This window comes from Bos indicus x Bos taurus, chromosome 18, assembly GCF_003369695.1.
Source record: "Bos indicus x Bos taurus breed Angus x Brahman F1 hybrid chromosome 18, Bos_hybrid_MaternalHap_v2.0, whole genome shotgun sequence".
Taxonomy (NCBI): Eukaryota; Metazoa; Chordata; class Mammalia; order Artiodactyla; family Bovidae; genus Bos; species Bos indicus x Bos taurus.
In genome coordinates this window covers 1,704,650-1,728,760 of record NC_040093.1, presented here as the reverse complement: position 1 = coordinate 1,728,760, position 24,111 = coordinate 1,704,650, and the positions used below count along the sequence as shown (strand labels likewise).

The 24,111-nt window shown below is 57.3% G+C and overlaps 1 protein-coding gene across 5 annotated transcripts; it reads right to left on the bottom strand.

Moving 5' to 3' along the window:
- Nucleotides 1-605: 605 nt before the first annotated feature.
- On the bottom strand, nt 606-24,030 carry PEG3 (paternally expressed 3). Of its 5 annotated transcripts, none has more exons than XM_027513980.1 (11): nt 23,851-24,030; nt 20,153-20,228; nt 17,121-17,194; nt 16,560-16,622; nt 14,918-15,390; nt 14,578-14,667; nt 13,744-13,890; nt 13,552-13,652; nt 11,246-11,348; nt 10,679-10,771; nt 606-10,259 (listed from the first exon to the last, which is right to left on the bottom strand). In XM_027513980.1, the coding sequence occupies exons 5-11, from the start codon at nt 15,303-15,305 to the stop codon at nt 4,141-4,143; spliced, it is 7,041 nt and encodes a 2,346-aa protein (XP_027369781.1). In that variant the 5' UTR covers nt 15,306-15,390; nt 16,560-16,622; nt 17,121-17,194; nt 20,153-20,228; nt 23,851-24,030; the 3' UTR covers nt 606-4,140. The 5 variants fall into 5 exon arrangements, with proteins under 5 accessions (XP_027369781.1, XP_027369782.1, XP_027369780.1 ...); XM_027513981.1 differs by having other exon boundaries at nt 14,918-15,170; XM_027513979.1 differs by lacking the exon at nt 16,560-16,622.
- Nucleotides 24,031-24,111: the final 81 nt, after the last annotated feature.

Sequence of the window (24,111 nt, the reverse complement as noted above, 5' to 3'; positions counted from 1 at the left end):
AGGCACCTTCAGACAGATCCATTCAGCTTCAGGGGAGTTAGGGACACACACTTTATGTAATAGGTCTTCTGGCGGCTCAGATGGTAAAGAAGCTGCCTACAGTGCAGGAGACGGGTTGGGAAGATCCCCTGGAGGAGGAAATGGCAACCCACCCCAGTATTCTTGCCTGAAGAACTCCATGGACACAGGAGCCAGGTGGGCTGCAGACCCTGGGGTCACAGTCAGACACGACTGAATACAAAGGGATTCCAAATCACAGTATTAACATTCTTTTTATGTTACGGGGATCATTCTTGTTTGTGTTTGAGGGAGTATTGTATTTAGATGAGATTAAAATTTTAAATGCAGACTCAAAGTAAGTAAAACTTACCTAACGCTTAATGTCAAGTTTAAAAACACTATTGATATGTATCATCTTTTAATTTTATTAGTGCAGTTACAAATGTGGCTTTGTGTAGTACTGAGAGATCCCTTAGAAGTGTGCTGTTGAAATACACAATAATTTAAAAAGGGAGGAGATTTGTAGGGCCTAAGGGGGACACTAAGTGCTCATATTTTTTAAACACCCCGAACACTTCAAATGGACAAAAGAAGAGGCTGAGAGCTATCTTATTTTCAACTTTATTTTTATTGGTGACACGATTACAGATAGAACGACCACAACCATACTAACAAACCAAAAACCTGTGCACAGAGACAAGATGAAGAAAACGTGTCCAGATGTTAACCGTGGTCTTTGGGTGATGGCGACAGGGGCACGCCTCTCTTCCACACTTCTGTAAGTGCCGGGTTTCTACAGTGAGCAGACACTGCAGTTACAATGGAGGCACCCGTCATAAAAGGTCGGTGACCGGGACACAACGAGACAGGCCTCCCAGGAAAGCGAACCCCACAGCCTTAACGCCGGCAAAGACCACACGACCGTTCCTTCACTGCTTTCTTCTCCTCTTCAACCCTCTGCATTCTCACCACAGACACCCCCGTCCTGACTGTGCACAGATCAAGGTTTAACAGCAATGATTGTTGGGTGTCAGGAATATGCGTGAATTTCTTTTGCTTTACTAAATCTCCCCCAAGGTATGCCATGAGTATGTATTAAGAATTTTAATGGAAAAACATACATAAGATTTAATACTCAAAACACCAAAGATCATTCAAGAAATTTGAGACAAGATAGTTAACCATAATCCCACAATGACAACACTACTTTAATTATTTTCTGTGATTTTTTTTCATTTTAGACTGTATGCACACATATTCACCACGGTCATAAATCACAAGCTTGTGCACTGATACGAGATGGAGGAAACAAGATGTTAACAGTAGTCGTTGGGCGTTGGGAATATGGGCGACTTTTTTTGTTCTTTTCTCATTTATTTTGTATTTTCCAATTATTCCTCTGGGTGTGTATTATGCTTGCTAATTGAAGCAAGCAGAATAAACTTTGTTATCAGGAAACTATTTTAAGGGCCATCTGAAAACATTAGGATGAAAGCGTTTAACCATAATTCCACAAAGCTAACACTTAATCTGAGTACACGTTTGGGACACAGTTATAAGCCTGTGCACAGAAAGAAGAATAAACAATGTAGTGAGGAGCATATCTGTCATCTTTGGATGGTGGGTATATGGATTTTTTTCCCTCCACTTTTCTGTATTCTCTGAGTGCCTGAATAATGAGCTCAAATTATGTTCACAATGGAGACGTGATTATAAGCTTTTGAGTAACACTACCATAAACATTCAAGGAATTTAAGAAAATAATGCTCAACTATAAGCCTACCACAGCACCACCACCACAGCTTTTGACTATAAGCATACATTTTTAAACAGCTATAATTGTAGTATAAATATAATTCTGTGTCCTGCTTTTTCCACTTGGTATTCCGTAAATATATCTCCACGTCACTACGTAACTCTCCATGATTATCCTTTCTAGACAGCTGCGTTCAGAGTGCGCGGACACACTCCGTTCACCTTCCTCCTATTTTTGGCATTTGTCAGTTGTTCCTGATCGCTCACTGACCAAAGGACGGTTGGAACGGACGCTGGGCAGGCGGCTCTCTGAAAACACTCTACCAGTTGGTGCCGCCGACAGCGATGAACGCCAGGTTCACCCCTACGCCACGCAGGCTGGCTCCCAGCTCGCAGCCCCTTGGGGCTCCGGGGCGTCCGCTCCAATGTTGGGTCTTGTGATGCAGCTGCCCTCATCGACACCAGGCCACCAAGCGGCCCCTTCTCCTAACTGCCAGGACACCCTGCTCATTCATTCAACCTCCCCCATTGGGGCCTTCCAGTCCCTGCTTCTGATGTTCCTTCTGTCAGACCCTGCCCTCCCAGGTCTGGTAAGGCGTCAGGACCCCCTTCTTTGGCTCTCCCTGACTTTGGCGTTCCCTCCAGCTCTGACACGCTTTCCCCAGCCCTCATGGCAGGGACCTAGGAGAGGGGGGTCCAGACGCGGCTCCCGAGCAGATCTCACTCTGCTCTCCCAAACAATCTGCTCTTAGCTTCTGCTCACTGCAGCTACAAGATCCTCTTTTTTTTTTTTAAGTTTTAAAAAAAAATTTTTAAATTTTTTTGCCAGCCAACTCAAAGCCAAGAAATTTCATAATAGTCATTATTCGAAGAGGGGGCGGGGAAGCAAAGGGAGGGCACAAGGCAGAACGCAGGAGACCCCAGAGCGGCGAGGTCAGCTTGGGACGGCAGCACAGGAGACTGGGGCGGCGGGACAGGGGCCGCTCTGAGGGCAGCGGGGGTGCTTGTCAGGAAGGCGCGACCTGAGAGGGGGACAGATGGCAACGAAGCAAATTAAGGCTGCCGGGGAACCTGAGTCCGTGTCGAGCTCGAGTTGGCTGTAAAGAAAGCTTTTTTCTATTTTTTTTTTAAATGCAAGTTAGACATGGGGTTGGTTGAGGGTCAGACAGGTGGAGAGGAGGATGAAGTCTCAGGCTGGAAAGCTCTAAGGATGCTAGCTCCTGGGCACCCAGGGTGCAGACGTGCCACGTGGCGGCACGGAGGGGCCAAGCCACGTTGCTACTGGTCACTTAAGGCAGGAAGCGCGCAAAGGGAAGTAATGAAGTCGTAGGCCCTCAACCGTATTTACACCAGGAGAGCCCCCCTCCCCCGTGGTTCTCAACCTTCATTAGGCACGCGTGATCTAGTGATGGTTACAACCCACTCTTTAAAGGCAAGGATGTAAGACTCACAGGGAAAAGCTTCGGCTTTTGTAAAATTCACTATCGAAGAGACATCAAGGTGGGTTAAAAAATAAAAATAACAAAAACTTGTAGTGTTTTTTGCATGAGACCCACTGCAAGGTTACAAGGTGGCAACCAACCACAGAGGTTACAAAAGGCCAATCCACGTACAGGAAAGGCTGACACAGCACGAGGCTTCACAAGTGTCGGTGTAGACGAGGCGCCTGAAAGGGGAGCAGACAGGACTCCCCTTCACACGGCGAAGCGGGCAAGACGCTCTGCCTTTCACGCCTACACCGTGAGGGGGTTATGTAGAAAGTGAGGAACCAGTCCGTTAGTCAAAAAGATACTGATAGGGTTCAAACAGCTCACAATAGATCTTTCTAAAGCTCTAAGATGCTTACAAATATATTGTAATTTGTTGCTCTCTTCCTCCTCCAAAAAAAAAGAAAAAGCAAAACCAGAGTACCAGGTGAGGTGCGTCTGCAGGTAAGCGGCCAGTGAGCGGCACACTCAGTCCAGTTCACTGTGCTGGGCTGTTCTGTGCACAGCTCGGGAGGCAGTGCGCGGAGGTCCCGGGCTGTCACAGACGGGCGCTCTCTGCAGCCGCGAAGGCCCCGGCGGCGGGCGGCCGAGTGCCCTGCTGTCCCGCAGGTACCTGCTGTGCTGGACAAGGGAGCTGCAAGCATCTGCACCTTGGGGCCGAGAGTCTGAATCCAGGCCGCTGGGTGCAGTGCAGGCCAGCTCGGTGGGTCCGGTTGTGTGTGGGTGAGGGGGCCGGCCGGGTCCCAGTGGAGGCCCCGGCCCGCCGAGCCTCAGCTGGCGTGGGGCTGTGTCCGGGCCGGGTGTCTGAAGTCCAGGTCGGGTGAGTGCAGTCCGGGCGGTCGCAGTGGGTCTGGTGAGTGTGGGTGAGGAGGGTCGGGTCCCAGGGCGCCCCCGGGCCTCAGCCGGTGTGGGTGTTCTGGTGCCTGGCCAGGGACAGGCGGTCGCTGAAGAGCTGCCCGCACACGTCGCACTTGAAGAGCTCGTCGTCGGGCCGGCCGCCCTCTGGGCCACCGGCGCCCTCGCCGTAGAGGCCGGCGGGCTCCAGGATGACGAGGCTGGCGTGCGCCGTCAGGTGCTCGGCGTAGGCGGCGCCCGAGGGGAAGGTCTCCCCGCACTCGCCGCAGTCGTAGTAGGGCTCCTCCACCTGGATCTCTTGCTCCTCGCCCTCCTCCTCGGGGTCCTCGATGCCCGCGCCATCCGGCTCGTCGTCGTCGCCCTCGGGTTCTTCGGCGCGCTCCTCCGGGTCCTCGATGCCCGCGCCGTCCGGCTCGTCGGCGTCCATGTCGGGCTGCTCGGCCTCGGCGTGGGGCTGCTCCGCCTCGCCGCTCGGCTCCGCGGCCTCCCACTCCGGGCCCTCGGCCTCCCCGAGGGGTTCGGCCGCCTCCACCTCGGGCTCGGCCGCCTCCACCTCGGGCTCGGCCGCCTCCACCTCGGGCTCAGCCGCCTCCACGTTGGAGCCCTGGATGCGCAGGACTTCCCGGGGGACGAGGACGTTGGCCTCTGCCTCCTGGGCCGTGGCGGCGGCCGCGGCGGCCGCGCCCTCCTCCTGCAGGTGCAGCTTCTGGTGCTTGGTGAGGATGGTGCTGTGGATGAAGGACTTGCCGCAGTCCTTGCACTCATAGAAGGGCCAGTCCCTCTTGGGCGGCTCCGTGAGGAAAGACGTGTGCACGAAGGCGGCCCCGTAGTCGTAGGGCTCGCCCTTCTCGTGCACACGCATGTGCTCCTGGAGATCGGCCTGGCTGGGGAAGGACTCGCCGCAGGTCTCACACTCGTAGCGCTGCTCCTCGCCCGGGTCTTGCTGCGGCTCCGTGGGTGCCGGGCCGGGCCCCGCCGCGCCCGCGCCCCCCTGGCCCTGATCCGGCAGCCCCTCGCCGGCATGGCCCCGGGCGTGCTCGCTGAGGACCGAGGCATGGATGAAGTCCTGCCCGCATACCTGGCACTGCGGGCCCACCCCGGCCGGGGCGCTCTTCTGCGGGGCCTGTGGCCGCCGCGGGCTGACAATCAGGGGCTGCATGAAGGGCTCGTACCGCCTGTGGCCGTAGAACTGGTCCTGCTCGTGGACCTTTTGGTGCTCAAAGAGGAACGAGCTGTGCACGAACGACTCCCCGCAGGCCGGGCACTCGTACAGCTGCTCTCCGAGGCAATCTTTCTGGTACTCGCTGACAGGCGGCATGTGCACCGCGGGGTGCGTGTACTCACGGCTGTCCACCAGGTACTCCCGGCCGTGGACCTTCTGGTGGTCCCGGAGGTCCGCGCGGTCAGCGAAGCCCAGCCCACAGTCCTTACAGCCATAGATGGAGTCTTCGGGCTCCTCGGGCTCCTCCTGCTCTTCCAGCTCTTCCTCCGGAGACCCATCCAGGCCCAGGTCCTGCATCACAGGCTCTCCAAACAGCTTCCCATCATGGAATTTCTCTCGGGCATAGATCTTCTGATGTCTGCCAAGGTCTTCAACGGTGGCAAAGCATTCCCCACACTCCTTACATTCATTGAGGACTGGCTGCTCGCAGTAACTAGTCTCACTTGTTAGCTCAGCATAGCTGGTCTGAGCTAGTGGTTCAGAGTAACTGGTCTGAGCTGCTAGCTCAGCATAACTAGTCTGATCTGCTGGTTCAGAATAACTGATCTGAGCTGCTAGCTCAGCATAACTAGTCTCAGCTGGTGGTTCATCATAGCTGATCTGAGCTGCTAGGTCAGCATAGCTTGTCTCAGCTGCTAGTTCAGCATAACTGATCTCAGCTGCTAGATCAGCATAACTAGCCTCAGCTGGTGGTTCATCAAAACTGACCTGAGCTGCTGGGTCAGCATAATTGGTCTCAGCTGGTTCAGTATAACTAGTCTGAGCTGGTGGTTCAAAGTAACCGGTCTCAGCTGCTAGTTCAGCGTAACTAGTCGGAGTTACTAGTTCAGCATAACTAATCTGAGCTACTAGTTCAGCATAACTAGTCTCAGCTGGGGGTTCCTCAGCATATCTGGTCTGAGCTGGTTCCCTGGCATATCTGGTCTGAGCTGGTTCCTCAGAATAACTGGTCTGGGCTGGTTCCTCGGCATATCTGGTCTGAGCTGGTTCCTCAGAATAACTGGTCTGGGCTGGTTCCTCGGCATATCTGGTCTGAGCTGGTTCCTCAGAATAACTGGTCTGGGCTGGTTCCTCGGCATAACTGGTCTGAGCTGGTTCCTCGGCATATCTGGTCTGAGCTGGTTCTTCCGCATATCTGATCTGAGCTGGTTCCCCAGTGTATCTGGTCTGAGCTGGTTCCTCACTATAACTGGTCTGAGCCGGTTCCTCGGCATAACTGGTCTGAGCCGGTTCCTCGGCATAACTGGTCTGAGCCGGTTCCTCAGGATAACTGGTCTGAGCCGGTTCCTCGGCGTAACTGGTCTGAGCCGGTTCCTCGGCGTAACTGGTCTGAGCCGGTTCCTCAGGATAACTGGTCTGAGCCGGTTCCTCGGCGTAACTGGTCTGAGCCGGTTCCTCGGCGTAACTGGTCTGAGCCGGTTCCTCGGGATAACTGGTCTGAGCCGGTTCCTCGGCGTAACTGGTCTGAGCCGGTTCCTCGGTGTAACTGGCCTCAGCCGGCTCCTCGGTGTAATTGGTCTGAGCCGGTTCTTGGGTGTAACTGGTCTGAGCTGGTTCTTCGGCGTAACTGGTCTGAGCTGGTTCTTCGGCGTAACTGGTCTGAGCTGGTTCCTCGGCGTAACTGGTCTGAGCTGGTTCTTGGGCGTAACTGGTCTGAGCTGGTTCTTCGGTGTAACTGGTCTGAGCTGGTTCCTCGGTGTAACTGGTCTGAGCTGGTTCTTGGGCGTAACTGGTCTGAGCTGGTTCTTCGGTGCAACTGGTCTGAGCTGGTTCTTCGGTGCAACTGGTCTGAGCTGGTTCTTCGGTGCAACTGGTCTGAGCTGGTTCTTCGGTGCAACTGGTCTGAGCTGGTTCTTCGGTGCAACTGGTCTGAGCTGGTTCTTGGGTGTAACTGGTCTGAGCTGGTTCTTCGGTGCAATTGGTCTGAGCTGGTTCTTCGGTGTAACTGGTATCAGCTGCTGAGTCAGTGTAACTGGTCTGAGCTGGTTCTTCAATACAGCTGGTCTGAGATGGTTCCTCAGTATAACTGGCTTCAGCGGATTCCACGGTGTAATTGGTCTGAGCTGGTTCTTCAGTGTAACTGGTCTCAGCTGCTGGGTCAGTGTAACTGGTCTGAGCTGGTTCCTCAATACAACTGGTCTGAGCTGGTTCCTCAGTATAACTGGCCTTAGCTGATTCCTTGGTGTAATTGGTCTGAGCTGGTTCCTCAATACAACTGGTCTGAGCTGGTTCCTCAGTATAACTGGCCTCAGCTGGCTCCTTGGTGTAACTGGTCTGAGCTGGTTCTTCGGTGTAACTGGTCTCAGCTGCTGGGTCAGTGTAACTGGTCTGAGCTGGTTCTTCAATACAGCTGGTCTGAGATGGTTCCTCAGTATAACTGGCCTCAGCTGATTCCTCTGTGTAATTGGTCTGAGCTGGTTCTTCAGTGTAACTGGTCTCAGCTGCTGGGTCAGTGTAACTGGTCTGAGCTGGTTCTTCAATACAACTGGTCTGAGCTGGTTCTTCAATACAACTGGTCTGAGCTGGTTCTTCAATACCACTGGCCTCAGCTGGTTCCTCAGTGTAATTGGTCTGAGCTGGTTCTTCAGTGTAACTGGTCTCAGCTGCTGGGTCAGTATAACTGGTCTGAGCTCGTTCCTCAATACAACTGGTCTGAACTGGTTCCTCAGTATAACTAGCCTCAGCTGGTGCCTCAGTGTAACTGGTCTGAGCTGGTTCTTCAGTGTAACTGGTCTCAGCTGCTGGGTTGGTGTAACTGGTCTGAGCTGGTTCCTCAATACAACTGGTCTGAGCTGGTTCCTCAGTATAACTAGCCTCAGCTGGTGCCTCAGTGTAACTGGTCTGAGCTGGTTCTTCAGCGTAACTGGTCTGAGCTGGCTCTACGGCGTAACTGGTCTGAGCTGGCTCTTCAGCATAACTGGTCTGAGCTGCTAGCTCAGCATAACTGGTCTGAGCTGCTTCCTGGGGATAACTCATCTGCACTGACTGGCCTTGGTAGCTGGTCTGAGGGTCAGTGGAGGACAGGCTGCGAAGGACAGACCGTAGGTAGTTTTTACTTCCAGAAAGCTTCTTCCTGTTGTGGATCTTCTGGTGTTCAGCCAGCTCAGAGCTACGGACAAAGAACTCTCCACATTCTAGACATTCGTAAAATCTCTCTCTCGGGCGAAATGTTTGAGACTCACCAAAATGCAGGGAGTGCATCATGGAGGCGTCGTAATTCTTGCGCTCGATGTTCTTCTTCTTCGCACGTGCCTTCTGGTGCTGGCGGCCATCTGAGCTGGGGCCGGAGGCTTCGCCGTCTCTCTGCCACCCGCTGGGGCCTTCCCCAGCAAGGTGGTCCAGAGGAGCAGGGCGCGATGCGCGGTAGAAGACTGAGCTCCTGAAAAAGCTGTGCCTGCCTCCAGCATAAGGGCTCTCCCAGGCTGGGGTCTTCTGTGGCGGGTCACGAAGGCCTGAGAGGTATGTGGAGGGCTCCCCGTCCTCCCTGAGGCCACGGGGAGGCCGGAAGGCGGCCAGGCTGTGGAGGATGGCCCTCTCGTAGGCGCTCCTCTCGTAGCCCCGGGCCTCCTGGCCGTCTTCGGGGCTGCTACTGGCAGTGAATGCCTTCTCTTCGTCCTCATCCTCGGGCGGCCTGGTGATCGTGTGACTCTTCTGAGAGCTGGGCATGGACATGCTGTGGAGCAGCGGCTTCTCATACCCCCGGCTGTCGAAGTAGCTCTTCCGAGAATGAATTTTCTGGTGCTCCATGAAGTCTGAGCTCCGCCCAAAGGCATCCCCGCCCTCTCTAAAGTCGTAGAGCTTCTCTTTAGAGTAGGTCTTCTGGCGCCTCTTCAGGGACTGGCCAGGAATGAAGGTCTCCTCGAAGGCTCTGGCCCTGCCCTCAGACGGGCTCCCTCGGCCGTGGGTCTTCTGGTGCTCCCGCAGGGCTGCACTGTGGTGGAAGGTCTCCCCACAGACTTTGCACTCGTAGCGTTTCTCCTTCCCGCAGGCCCTCTGCAACTCTCCGAGCATGGGGGTGCGCCTCACGGCGCCCGTACTACGCTCCTTCTCCCTGTCCTCGTGGCTGTGGATCTTCTGGTGCTCAATCAGGGCCGAGCTGTGCAAGAAGGTCTCCTTGCACACCTTGCACTCGTAGAACTTGTCCTTGCCGTACATCTTCTGAAGCTCACTGAAGGTGGGGCTGGGCAGGAAGGGCTCGTCCTGCTCCTCGTCCCCACTGCCCCGGAGGTGCTCTTGGGCCTGGCCCCCCCGATGCTCGGCCAGGCCAGCGGCCTGCGCACCCTCAGAGCGCCTGGCACCCTCGGGCCTGCTCTGGGCCTCACTGACGGCTGCACTGTGGATGAAGGACTCCCCATACTCGTACAGGCTCTCCCGGGTGTGCACGATCTGGTGCTCCACAAACTCAGAAATGACCGCGAAGGACCTCCCGCACTCATCGCACACGTAGGGCATGGCCCCGAAGTCGAGCGGCTGTGACGGGGCCGCGGGCGGAGCGCTCAGGCTGCTGGCACCCGCCGCCTTGGCGGCCCTGCGGGCCTCGCCTCCGCACTCGAAGGGCCGTTTCCTTGCCCCGCCCCTGGGATCGTGCACTGGGCCCTGCCCTTCCGCGTCGAAGTGGTAGCGCCTTTTTCTCTCCAGAGCACGCTTTTTGGAAACCAGGTCTGAGCCACAGCTGAAGCCTCCTCCCCCAAAGGCGCCCCCCTCTGGGCCCCTCTCTGAGGCTCCCGCCTCCCTCCTGCTGAACGATGCTTCTTTCCAGTCGCCGCCCGCCCTCCGGGAGAGCCGGTGCGGCCGCTCACTTGACTCCCGTGCCCGCCCGGACCTGGAGCTGCGGGCCACGTCCTTGATGAACTTCTCCATGATCACCCCATGGGAGGACTCGGCCTCGCAGATGCCCCGCCGGTGGGCTGACTTCTTGGTCTCAGGCGCCGTCTTCAGACCTGGAAGAAGCCCCGTATGAACACTCACTCCCTGGGGCCCTGGGATGAACGTCTGTACCCTGTGCCCTGACCACGTGCCCCCAAGTGTCACTGCACTTCGCCTTGTATCCATGTGCACGCCCCACGTGACTGTGTGTGCTGCTGCGTGTGTGCACATGCCACCCTATCAGTGCATGCTGCTGCATGTCAGTGTGTGTACACCACTGTCTGTGCACACCCCCCACCGCGTGTCAGTGTGTGTACACCGCCATGTCTGTGCACACCCCCCACCGCGTGTCAGTGTGTGTACACCGCCGTGTCTGTGCACACCCCCCACCGCGTGTCAGTGTGTGTACACCACCGTGTCTGTGCACAGCCCCCCCAAGGCATGTCTGCTCGTGCGCCCAGCGCCCGCTCCTGCAGCAGGGCCTCGCGCTCACCTCTGCTGGTGCTCGGGTAGGCACTTCTCTTTGACCTTGCCGAGTGGCCCTGGGTCATGTGTGAGTGGCCATCGTCCTCGGCAAGCTGAACCCCTGTCCGAAGGAAGAACACGGCATGAGACATGTCACCACGGACGACGGGCTGGCTCGGGCACTGAGCGTGCCCTGGACGGCCTGTGTCTCGCTCCCTCTCCTCACTGTCCATTCCTTGGCCCCTTGCCCAGTTTGTCTTGGTTACTTCTCTGGACTCTGCTGACAAGCTTGCGCAGAGGCCTCGAGCACCCCTAAACCCAGGGCATCCTTGCTGGCTCTCAGGCTCCGCCCATTTCCCCACCTGTCACGGCCCACACGACCCCTCGCGGGGCGACTGCTGCCTCAAACTCAACCACGTGTCCCCCAGGGAAGCCATCCAGGACCCCGGACCTGCCTCAGAGCAGACTGGAGTCGCAGGGTGGCACTCTGGGGTGAGAGCCATGTGGGCGCGGCCCCGTCGGAGCAGGTCACAGGACCACTCCCTCCCGCTCCCGCTCCACCGGAAGCTGTTCTGACCCTGCTTCGAGCGCTCACCCAGTGAGAGCAGCTTCCGGTAGTTCTCCATGTTGTCCTGAATCGGGTTCTGGGGCTTGCGATCCTCAGTGAGGGCCACCATATCCTGGTACAACACCGCCTCCTGCAACAGCAGATGTGCCCTCAGCGGGGTCTGCCCGGGCGACCGCGGCCAGGACCGCGCCAGCAGCGCGGGAGCCACACACACACACGCACACAGTGTGCAGCAAGTGCTCACAGCGCCGGGGGTTCCGAGTGATCTGGTCAGGCTCTACTAGGGACCTACGTCGTACCTACCTTGGCGCTACACTCTGAGGAAGCTCCCAAAGACGGAGGGCACATATTCCTTGCCCTCATGCAGCTTATCATTTGGTTGGAGAGAAACAATCAGAGAACAGTAAACAACAAAGTGGGGTGCAGAGAGTCGGCGCTAAGCAGGCGTGGCAGGGGCAGCTCAGGGTGGGCTGGGGGGCGTGAGCAAGACCCACAGGTGTGGGCGGGGCCGCAAGCGCTGCTGAGGCCCCAGGAGGGGCACGGAGCCTGAGGGGCCCCCAGCGGCGCAGCCAGAGGAACTCCAGGGTCAGAGGAGCTCAAGCACCTTAACGACCGAGCAAGCTGGGAACAGAAGTCCTCCCAAACCTCAGCGTCCTCATCTGTGAAATGGAGAGGAAGGTGTCCACCTGCCCCCCTCAGGCTGTGGGGGTCCTGCCAGCTGGGCCGCTGACCTGGGCGAAGTACAGAGGAGCTAACACTGTGTGTGCGTGTCCTGCCGCGTGGTCTGCTGCACGTGGGGCTACGTGTGCAGGAAGACTGGGTGGGACTCCCTTGGCGGGCCAGCAGTTAAGACCCTGGGCTTCCACTGCAGGGCATGTGGGTTCACTCCCTGGTCAGGGAACTGAGACCCCACACACCATGTGGCCCGGCCAGAAAGTAAAAAAAGAAAATTATGTAAATAAAACATAAGTTGTTGTCACTACTGAACTATTATATAAAGACATTTTGATATTAAATTTGCTTTAGTTCTGGGAAGTGGCGTATGACATGACAGCCATGTGGAAGTGTAGCAAAGAAAACAAAAACGATGTGGGCACAATTAGGTGCAGCTCCTACTGAGAAAAATAAACAGGCACAGGCATTGGGATTTAAGAGAATGAAAACCTCCTTTATACAGTTGCCACTGTTCAGCAATTAGAAACAAAACCCCTGGCAAGATGAAGCACAGCTTCAAAAATGAACCCCTTGCCAGGGCAGGGCTGTGGAGTCCAGGACAAGAAGCTGCAGAAGCAGCAGGCACCACCGGACTGCTGGTGCTGGCCAACGAGAGCTAGACGCTCCCTTTCTGGGGGTAGGGGGCCCCTCCATGGTGGGCAGCTCCCCGGAGCGGGCACTGCGAGGCACTCAGGGCTGACAATGCCCCCTCCTGAGGCCTCCCCGGGTTATCACAGTGCAGGTGAAGCCTCGGGCTGGGGAGCACAGCTGTGTCTGCGGTGGGACAGGAGGAAACCGCGGCTCCTAGCTCGGGGCTGGCAGAGAGCAGATGAGATCAAGAATTCGGGGGGCTGAGGGTGCCACAGGGCACCACCCCTGGTGCTAACAGACCCCAACAGGCAATGGCAAAAGGAAAGGGGCACTTTTCACACCTCCTGTTGGTCGAATCTGAGTGACATAAACGTGCATTACGTTCTGGACTACACTGTTTCCAGGAAAGAGAACGCTTGAGCTGACCCGACGAGTGGGCAGCCCTGAGCTGCGTCTGCTGTCTCTCAGACGCTGCCTTCTCACACGGCTGCACAGGCGCCCTCCTCCACGCCGCCACATCACACACGACCCTCTTGCCCGAGCCCCTCCTTGCCCATGCCCCTGTCCTTAGTGCACAAGAACTGGCAGTGACAGTGTGCCCACTGCGTGCCAGGCCGCACACTGCACACTGCATATCTATGTGTGACTCACGCATCCCTCACAACAGCCCTGGTGAGGCTGTCATCACACCCATTTCACAGATGAGGAAACTGAGGCTTGGTGCAGCTAGTGGGCTGGCAGGTGGCAGAGCCAGGCTGCAGACTCAGCTCTTCTCGGCTCCGGGACCTGAGCGCCCTCTCCCTCCGCTCTGTGCACAGGGCAGGCGACCTCCAGGGGACACGAGTGCTGACCCCGTTGACAAGCCAGAAAGCAGGCGGCAGTCACTGCGGCCACTGGTCACCCCTGGGCTCTCTCCCCAACCCTGGTGGGCTTCTAGGTGGCAGATAACTCAGCCTCCCGAGAAAGAAAGGCACCTCCAGCACGGAGTGAAGACGGCCCTCCCAGAACGAGAGGAAACCTGGGCGCACCTCAGATCTGGCATCCAAATCCAGCAGGGAGTCCCTGCGTCTGTGCTCTCTTTCCTTGGCTCTCTCCGCCAGAGGAAGGGCGAGATCCCGCTGGTGAAACCCTGGGAAGGGAGAGGCCGCGTGAATGGATGCGGTGCAGTCAGCCGGCAGGCGAGTTGGGGGGGAAAGGGGGGGGTTCTTGGGGACACGTACTGCTCCTGGGGCTCCGGACGGACGGCCAGCGGTCCCGTGACTCCATGTCCCGGCTCCGGCCACGGCGGCGCTCCCGCTCCCGCGCCCGGCCTCGCTCCCGGTCTCGCTCCCAGTCCTGGTCCCAGTCCCGGTCTCGCTCCCGGTCACCTGCGGACACGGGCGTGTGGAGCTGGCCGTGGGCTCTGCACACCCCTCCACACCCGAACGCTATGCCTGCTCTCCCCTGGGAGCTGGGTCCCAGTCGAGGGGCAGATGCCCCATACACCGGGGCCTGGAACCGCTTCCGGGGCCTGGAACCGCTTCTGCGGCCTCGCGCAGGCTGGCCTGGCCTTGCTCGGGCCACCGCCCTCGAGGGGCCCTTCCCGCTTCAGGCTCTCCCGGTGTCCCGGATCCTGCGGTCTCCGCCTTAAGGAGGAGGCCATCTGCCAACCCTCCACAGCCTGGCCAACCCTGGCCTGTCTTAATGTGCTCCCCACTTGACTACAGAGAGACAAAGCACCGTCCCCGGAGCACTGCTGCTCCAGAAAGTTCTCTGGAGAACCTTGAACAAATGAACAGCTGTGCGGGCAAAGTGGTGATGAACTTTACCCCCCGGAGGCAGTAGACACAGCCTGAAACAACCTATGGCAAATTCCAAATAGCTTCAAAATTTTAAATGTTTTCCCTCATCACTGAATAATAAAAAGTTGTATTTCACTCCACGGATGTGTCTGCTTTGATGAAAACGTCTCATTCCGCCATCCCGGAATCCCCCGCCCCAGATTCCCGAGCAGCAGCAGCAGGTCCCCAGAGAAGGGTTGTGCGCAGACCCAGCGGCGGTGGGCAGCTACTCACTGCAGCAGGGGAGGGCGGGGCGCGGCGGTGGGGACTCCGCGGCCCTCCGGCTCATGCCGCCTTCGCTGTGGGTGTCGCTGCTGTTGTCGTCTGAGGGGACACCAGACACGGCTCAGGGGCTCAGCCACGCTCGCCCGTTAGCTTAGCCCCCGAGGGCGCCCGCCACGCCCCTCCCCGCCGCCCCCAGCCCCCGGTTAGACGTCAAAGCTGGGGTGGGGAGGGCTCCGGCTCCTTGCAGGCAGAAAGGCCGGGCTGTCACCTATACCGCACCCCGCGCCCGCCCCAGCCCCCCAGAACGGTCCCACCGGAGCAGCAGGGGTGCGCCTTCCCCTTGGCTCACCTTCCGGCTCGTACATCGCCTCGTAATCTTCCAGGAGAGCAACGAGCTTCTCGCAGGTCTCCGGCTTTCTTGCGTACACCCAAGGCTTGATCCTTTCCGGAAGGATGGACAGGTACTGCTCCAGGACCAAGACCTCGATAATCTCCTCCTTGGTGCGAATCTCCGGCTGCAACCAATCGAGGCAGAGGTTTCGGAGTTTGAGAAGGGTCTTCCGAGGGCCAATGAATTCCACGTAGAGGAAGTTCCGAAACCTCTGATGAAAGAACTCAGAGTCAGTGGCGCCTTCTCCTGGGACTGCGTCCGGCTCAGACAAGTCACTGTCTAGCTCATACAGGTTTGGGGCCCACTTCTTGGGTTTGGTGGCGGACAAGGACTTGGGAGGCAGCATGTCTCTAAGGAAAAGTTTCACTGGAGGAACCCAACATGCGCCAACAGGGCAGACGCAGCAGCGGGGGCAGTCAGTGCTCAGGGACCTGCGGATCGTAAGGAGACACACATGTCCCAGGGGTTGAGGACTGCCCGGTGGGAGGACAGGCCCAGGGGGGCGCCGCACCACACCCCCAACACACAGACACATGCGAGGAGTCGCAAGCAGCACGCCTGCCTCGGGAGGACCACGCTCTGCTCCTGACGGCCTCTGCGACCCTGGGCCTCGGAGCCCGAGTCCTGCAGTCCGCCCCTTCTTGGCAGACCCAGGGCGGCCCGCGCGCCTTCCGCGGCCGTGCCTCCAGGTGGGCAGCACAGGAAGGCCACACACACACGTGACGGTGCGGGTCCTGGGCTTCAGGTGCTCTGGGCAACGTCTCTGCGCCTGTGCTCTGCATGTGCAACACATGCTGACCAAGCGAACGGCCCCTGAAACCAGCAGCTCAGCTCCTCTGCACACTAGCCACGTCCCCACTGCTCCGGCCGGGTGGCTGCCCTGTGTCTGCGTCTGCAGGCAGCAGGCATGCCTTCTCCACGGCGTGCACCCTGAGGGCAGCCCTAGGCTCCTGTCTGCACCACTGCCTCTGGTGCCTGAACAGAGGTCAATCTACTGGTGTTCCGGGCACCTCTCAAATTTAGTCTTAAATATCTGAGCTAACTGGCCTAGGCCCCACTGTGAAGGGATCAGAGACAGATGCTTCCCTCACTGGGAAGGTCAGGGGTCAACATCAGCCCCGTTGGCGTTCCGTGGAGCTTGGATGCCGGCCCCCAGCTCAATGAGCCAGCAGAAGGTCAGATGGAGCACCGCTGAGTCCGCGGGAGCCCCACATCTAGCACTCACATCAGTGGTGATGACATGCCCAAGCGCAGCAGGCTTCTGCACGCCCCACACCTCCTGCTCTGGCCAGCCTCGTCCAAGATCCAGGGGTCTCCAGAGAAACCAGCGTGCTACTCCGTTCACCCTCCCGTCGCTGCATCTCTATTATAGGGTCTGCCCTCACCCTGCTAAGAGAACTTCTCAGGCTGAGTGTAAAAGCTGACTCCCCGTCCTCCTCTTGCTCTGGTGTCATCAGCTAAGGCTCCTCGCCCCCCTTCACCTGAGCCGCTCAGCGGCCCACGAGCTCTCCGGCCCTGCCCTGTCCTCAGTGGTCAGCCACGCTGGAGCAGAAAGCAGGCGGCACAGCAAAGAAGTCCAGGTCAGGGTGCAGTAACTTACCTGACAGTTTTGTACTTCTGACTTTACTTCCAGAGAAGGACAAAACCACATGCAGCAAAAATTCTTTTTTGTTTTAAAAGAAAAGCCAGTAAGTTAAAAAAAAATTGTTTTTAATCTCTAAAGAGAAAACAAAAGGGGTTTCAATTATTTCGTCTCACAGCAGCCTTCCTGCCCGGGGCCTGAGAGCCTCTCTGCGGTGTGCTCCGCTCTGCCCCGCGCACACACCCCCACTCTCTTTGCAGCGTCCTGCCCGCCAGCTGGGCAGACTCTTGCCTCTGCCACTCCCACTCTGCCTGCCCTGCCCCCCTCTCCTCCACAGCAGACAGGGCACCAGGTGACAGCCTGCTGGGCAAGCCCCCCGGCTCTGGAGAGCTGCTGTGAGCTGACCCAGAGCATGGCTAAGAGGGACTGCCTGGCCAGAGCAGGGCCCTCAGAGCCCGCGGGGGACAGGGAAGCGACCCCGATCTCTCCGTGGCCTCCGATTCAGAGAACTTGCTCCCCTAGACGGCCACGGCCCCACCTCTCAAGAGGCCACGGGACACCCCTGGGTATGTAAATCACCTGGTGGGAACAGGGTCCCTTCCGGAACTTCTGAACAAGTAGCTATCCACAGGAACAGTCAAAATGCCAGGGACCTGCAGACATTTTAAAGAAAGAAATACATGGACTAATCAACACAGAAGAAGTGTCAAGAGTGTCAGAGAATTCATTCTTCATGTGGCTGTGGACTGATACCGTGCTGTGGGCAAGGCCTTACGTATCGTCTTCAAGAAAAGGCCCACTCCCACATCTTATAAACCAACCAGACAGGAGGTAGAAAGCTTTTGAGTTTCTGCTATGAAATCTGAATGATTTAAGAAATCTAAGACAGAGAGCTCCGGAACGGTAGACCAAACTCGCTTCTGAAGCAGACACACATTACTAGGACTGCTGAGCCACACCCCCTGAAACTGCAAGCCACACCCCCTGAGACGGCAAGCCACACCCCCTGAAACTGCAAGCCACACCCCCTGAGACGGCAAGCCGCGCTCCCCGACCCTATTTGTTCCTACATTAAACTTTTTACAGTCTCCATACATATTACATCGTTTCTAACAAAATGAGATCACACCAGGGGCTCTCTCTGTGTGTGTATTTTTAAACGCAGTAATTTTTGATAGACATCTTTCCAATCAGTACATACAGATTTACGTCATTGTTTCTAAAGGCCACACAGTCTTCCTTTCCATGGATACAGTCAATTCGCACTTGATGGAAATGACTAATATAAAAACTGTTTAAAGCATTAAATGAAAATACTAGGGTATGAAATGGTATATAGCATATGTGGCATTCTTACTGCAAACATAGTCATTATATGTACACAGAAAATGATGAGGATGTCTGCACACGGAATAAAATGCAGTTTTAGAAAGCAAAGCTATAGATGGAGGCGTGTTTATACTGAAATTCTTATGGCCATTGCTGAAGAGCTGCACTAAGTCATGTCTATACACAGAAACACACCCACATAAACGTGATGGATACAAGGTCCCAGCTTTCACATCACACCCCCCCACAACCAAATGTTGCCTAACATCCCACTTATGCTTCACTCTGGTGGCCTGAGTCTGAAGCCTTAATGAATTGGGCATAGTCTTACTAAAACCAAAAAAGCTACATAGATACTTAAATGTGTGGAAGTGTGCACAAACCAAGGTAGAAGCAAATCTCCATACAAACTGGGGCCTTCCCTGGTGGTCCCCTCGTTAAGACTCTGTGCTTCCAGGGAAGGGGGCACAGGCTGGACCCCTGGTTGGGGAACAGATCCTGCATGCCACACAGTGGGCCAAACAATACATAAATAAAACTTGTATAAGGAACGTAGTAAAGTGAGGTAACCTGAAAAAGGAAATGATTGATAAAAGACACATTATACATTCCAATTTAGAATGTTATTTGAAGTTCACAATCAGAAAAAAATTTGAATCTAAATTTGAAGCTCAGCAGCTGTGGGGCTTTCCTCTCCTTTCTGTTGGCCAGTGCCCATCAGTAGCCCCTCCTCCTGTGGCTCCCTCCCTCTCCCACCGGCAGTGCTCCCACAGAGCAACCCCCCCCCAACACACATACCCTTCAGGGCAGAACAGCACTGTTGGGGCTCCATGCCTAGACCCGGATGTCGCCACCTACCGTCCCCCCTGCCTCACTGAACTCTGGCCCTGAGGGAAGCCATCAGTGTGGTTTCCTGGCCTGGAGGTGGGCTCTCAGGTACCCTAGTTAGCAGGCCCCCACCTCCCCGTCCGCACTCTCTTTGGAGCAGGAATCCCAGTGTGAGTCAAGCAGTGTGGTCAAGGGTAGGATTTTAAAAGCCAAGGTCTGACCACATTCAGAGGATGAGGGCGAGTGTGGGGGCACACAGAGTTGGGACTCAGCCCAACTCTGGTCGTAGGGCCAAGGAGGGGCATCAGCTCTGCTGGTGGGGAGGACAGGAGATGAACGAGGCAGCCGGTCAGGACGAGGTATCACCAGCTAACCAGGCAGAGGGGTTTACGGGGCTCCAGCTCAGCTGTCCTCAAACACACTGGACAATGAGCGCAAAGTGGGTGCGCCGTGAGCACTGTGCGCAGATGGAGCTCAGCGCTGAGCTGGGCTGTCCCACCGCAGCGCAGCGGGGCTGCCCGCAGGCCAACAGGGCTGCCCCTGTGGTCCATGTGGGGCATTTGGGTCGCTCTTTGAACATCTTAAAGTCTTTTACTTCTACTTCATAAAAATGCATAGAAAACGAAAGCAAGGCCTCACAGTTAATGTACCTTAAACCAAGCTGGAACTCATCAGGTGTTCCTGCCGCAAGTCAGGGGTGGGGGTGGAGGTCTTTGGCCTCAATCAAAGATCAGTGGGTCAACTGTTCCAACTGCACGGGGAGGAACTCGACTACTGGGGGCTGGACCGGTGGCTGGGCCGTGGGAGGAGAAGTAAGAAAGTCCGTGGCCCCCATGGGACCCCAGGCTCCCCACATCCCACCAGGAGTGACAGCAGCTCCGGGGTGTGGTCTCCAAGCCTGGTCCCGTTTGCTCACTTTGGGGCCTTGTTACAGAGCTCTGAGACCCAGCCCCATCTCCTGCTCCCTACCTTATCAGAGGGGCTGGAATTGAGAAGTTACTGCCTTCGTTTCAGGGGCAGCAGGCGGCACGCTGTCTTCTCCTGCCTGTCTCTGCACACAGCTTTACTTTTTTCAATGGCTTTCATTACCCAAAAGATTATGAGCTCCAAGGAATCACTTCCTTTCCCACTCAGGGTCACGGCTGATAGAAGACTCGATGAATTTTTCATGCTTCCTTAATCACCCAATAAGAAAGAAAGGGGAGGCCTGAAGGAGTAGCTCAATATTGGAAAAAGACCAACAAAGGATGGTTGTTGGACACCACAAAGGATGGCGTGAGACCAAGGAGAATCCGGTGAACACACGGTCCACCGGAAGAGTCTGCACATTCTCAGCGAGCACGAACGTGCTCACGGTCAGATGGAACACGTGTGCAGCAGGGAGGTGTCAGGTTCAGGAAGCACGTGCTCACCCCAAGGATGGCGTGGCACTGTGAGGAGGGACTTCAGCTCACCTGGACACAGACACCTGACGTTTGGACCTAGTCCCTCTGCCTCCTGCCGATCACCTCGGAGAAGAGAAGAGCAGAGCTGGGGAAGGAAAAGAAAACGTGAGACCTCAAATTTATTTTCCAAATACTGGAATTCCCAGGCTGGAAATGACCCCACACAGTTTCATCTTTACCTCCCACAGGGTGGACAGCTCATCAGTCTCGCCCCCTGGGGTGTACGTTGTACTGTGGGCTGTAATCACAGCCTTCACCCAGTGAGGTCATGTCAATGGGTGTGCAACCAACTCTAAGTGTGTGTGTCACAACCTTCTCTAATATGCAGAGCAAAATAGTAAAAACACAGGACTTGGGGCTGAAAAATTCAAGACCCCAATTTCCCACTTATTAGCTCTGTTGCACCGGCCACCCTTCTAAAGTCAAGGTATACACATTGCAGATAGAAACTGGAGGGAGAAAGAAAATAGTAATGGCTAAGAAAATAGTACTATTTATTGCTAATTATGTGCCTCCTATAGTGCTTGGCAGCTTACTTTCAGCATCTCTGTTAATTCTCACATTATTAATTTTCTACATATTTTACAAAAATGAAGCAGAGAACTCAACCTCAGAGTTCATGGCAATTACAGATCAACGAATGTCATTTTGGAAAACAGTACATCTACAGATATTTTCTATGGAAACATTGTGGAACAATGATATAGACACCACTTAGAAAGATGAGCTGAAATTCTAGTCTTGCCATGTGATTGATAACCAGTGACGCAATACCAGAAGTGTTACTGTGCTGCACACCTACGCAGCATGAAGACACTAGCTTATATTAGGACCTTAATAATAATCATCATTACTATGAGATAACGGCATCATTACTTAACCTTACACAACATTTAGAGGTTACCAAGATCCCTTTGGACGACACTACACGTTTCAAGTCCCACTGTGACTCAGAGCATGTGTTCAATCAGTGGCCCGTAGAAGCCCCTTCAGGACTGTGCCGCTGGCTTTTATTAACGCTATCAGTTGCCAGCAGATTTATAATTAGGTTCCACCCACCACACACTTGGCAACGCCCCCCTCACACCGCCCCTCCCGGCTGGGGCCACCCCCGCCCCGCCCCGCCCCGCCCCCCAGTCCCGCCCACCTGCCAGCACCGCCTCCACCCCACCAGGCCCCACGCAGTGCCTCCCTCATAGCCTTCTGCCACTGTACATGCTCCAGGCCATCTACGAGCTTTTTTTCCTTCAAGCACCTCCTACCACCCTCAACAGCCTCCCACCCTCAAATCTCATATGCACAGCCTCCTCCACCCTCTCACTTAGGAACCCACCCTCCCCCAAATCTATTAAGATTCTGTTTCCCACGTGACCCCCAGATGTGCACATTTTGAACCTTGTCCCACAGCCCCCACCCTCTCCAGGGAATATGGCGCCATCGCGCGGCCACTGAGACGTGGTGCAGAGGCAAGCAGCGGTCCACCTGGTGCCTGCACAGCGGAGAACACGGGGCGGGCTCGGTCTCCCTGGACACCAGAGGCGGTGGCCCACTAATCCAGCCCCGCTGGCACTCACGATGGTGCATGCGCAGCAAGCAAAGCCCACCCCCTGCCATTCAAGATGGCGCCTGCGCAGTAAGCCTCACCGCCACCTGTCGGTCGGCGGAGCTCTAGGTGAGCAGAGCTCTGCAGCCCCTCCCCCGGCCCGCCCACTGAAGCCAGCCCCACGGTCATTCAAGATGGCGCCTGCGCAGTAAGCCTCGGCGCCCCCTGTCGGCCACCGGAGCACAAGTGGGTAGGGGTCTGCAGTCCCTCCCTCGGGCTGCCCCTGCAGAACCACCGTCATTCAAGATGGCGCCTGCGCAGTAAGCCTCGGCCGCCACCTGTCAGTCAACAAACAGCGCTGGAGTGGGCAGGACTCTGCCTCCCCGCCCTCGACCCGCCCCTGTGGTCAGACCCTCGGATATTCACGATGGCGCCTGCGCAATAAGTCTCGGCGCCACCTGTCAGTCAACAGTGCTAGAGTGGGCAGGGCTATGCAGCCCCGCCTTCGACCCGCCCCCTGAGAGCAGCTCCGCTGCCATTCAAGATGGCGCCTGCGCAGTAAGCCTCGGCCGCCACCTGTCAGTCAACAAACAGCGCTGGAGAGGGCAGGGCTCTGCAGCCCCTCCCTCAGCCCGCCCACTGCTGCCAGCCCCACTGTCATTCAAGATGGCGCCTGCGCAGTAAGACTTGGTGCCACCTGTCAGTCAACAAACAGCGCTCGAGTGGGCAGGTTGCTACAGCCTCTCCCTCTGCCCGCCCCGAGACCCGCCTCGCTGTTATTTAAGGCAGCGCCTGCACAATAAGCCTCAGCCTGTCTGTCAACAAACTGCAGTGGGAAGGGCAGGGCTCCGCAGCCCCTCCCTCGGCCCGACCCCTGCAGCTCCGCCGTCATTCACAATGGTTCCTGCGCAATGAGCCTCGGCGCCACCTGTTGGCCACCACACACAGTGTCACAGAGGGCAGGGCTTCACAGCACTCTGCAGCGCTCAGTCCCCCCAGACGGCCCGCGGTCCCACGCCCTCGGCCCAGCCAACAGGGCACCTGTGAAACGCAGCTAGGCTGCACCCGCCGCCCAGTCTCCACGGCGCCAACCAAAACATGGAGCCAGAAACATCCCAGGGTGAAAGCAGTCCAGAAGGGAGTCATGCTCTGCAACCCCAGAGCAGCCAAGAGAGGCAGCGGGCACAATGACAGCCCGTGACCCTGTCCCTCAAGACAAACAGCTCCTTAGTGACAACAGTGTGGCCCCTGCTGATCAAAAAGAAGCCCCCCTCCGGTCACCAGACGGCACGCCCGTCAGGTGTGACGCATCGCGGCAAGCCTCTGCGGCAAGCGTCCGCGGCAAGTGTCCACGGCCGACTCGAGACCAGCAAAAAAGGGGTGAGACAGAGGACCCCCACAGCCTTCAATCACAGCACAGACTCCAGCACAGACCCGCGGCCCCGCCCCCGCGGCTGGCCAGCCAGACCGCGCCGGCCAAGCCTCTGCCGCCCCCATCAAAGATGGCGCCGCGGCGGCGGGTTGGACTGGACGGTCTCTTCTGAGACCCGCTGTCACAGCCCTCAGCCCCTCCCCAGCCAATCAGAACAGCGTCCTCGCAGCCCATCACCGCCGCCGCTTCAAAGACAGCGCCAGGGTGGGTGGGCCGCAGCTCGTCACTGCCCTGAGAACACACCCCGCAGGCATTGCCACCCTCGGCCCCGCCTATAGCTCCTCCCGCCGCCACTGCGGCAAGCAAGCCCCGCCCCAGACACCGGCAAGGATGCAGGGGTGGCCGGAGGGAACCTGGCTAGTCGAGGACCCCGGGGAATGGGGGTGCCCTTTGCAGCCCCCAGACCGAGCCGGGGAAACGGGGGCACCCTGTGACTTCCCATGCTCATCAGGGACCGCCGCCACTGCTCCAGCACCCACCCCAGCGGACTGCGGAGCCCGGAGCCTGTGGCCGTCCCACCCCCTGCCCCGGATGATCAGCCGTCCCTGTACCCGCTATGCCCAGGACAGGTGGCACGGGAGCCCTGATCCCAGACTCCAGCTGGCCGCGCAACATGGTGCGGCTGTGGCAAGCGCGGCAGCTCTCGCCCACTGACCAGGGTCCCGGCTCTGCGGCATCCATCCCGGCGCACCATCCAGATGCGGTGGTGCGGACCGGGGCAGCCGGACTCACCTCACCGGACCTCAAGGCACCGCCCTGCCCGGGCTGACAGCTCGACCACTGCGCAGCCTGTGCAAGCTCTAGTGCCCCCACACGGCCCCAGGCGCTCGGGAGCGCCAGCAGCCAAGGGTGGACATGTCCGATCCTCTGCTCCAACTTCTTCCTCCCGCGGCTCACGGCGTCTGCACCGAGCCCCGGCCCCGCGGCTCCTTGTCTGCTTCTCCGCAGAGGCGGGGCCGGGCACTGGCCAATCAACGGCTGCCCCCTGCGCCC

What these genes read in the sequence shown, in the direction of transcription:
- PEG3 (XM_027513980.1), bottom strand. Translation starts at nt 15,305, where the DNA reads ATGCTGCCTCCCAAGTCCTTGTCCGCCACCAAACCCAAGAAGTGGGCC. An exon ending in GGCGATGTACGAGCCGGAAG is followed by an intron (nt 14,668 to 14,917) that starts GTGAGCCAAGGG and finishes GTGTCCCCTCAG; the next exon opens with ACGACAACAGCAGCGACACC. An exon ending in CGTCCGGAGCCCCAGGAGCA is followed by an intron (nt 13,653 to 13,743) that starts GTACGTGTCCCC and finishes CTCCCTTCCCAG; the next exon opens with GGTTTCACCAGCGGGATCTC.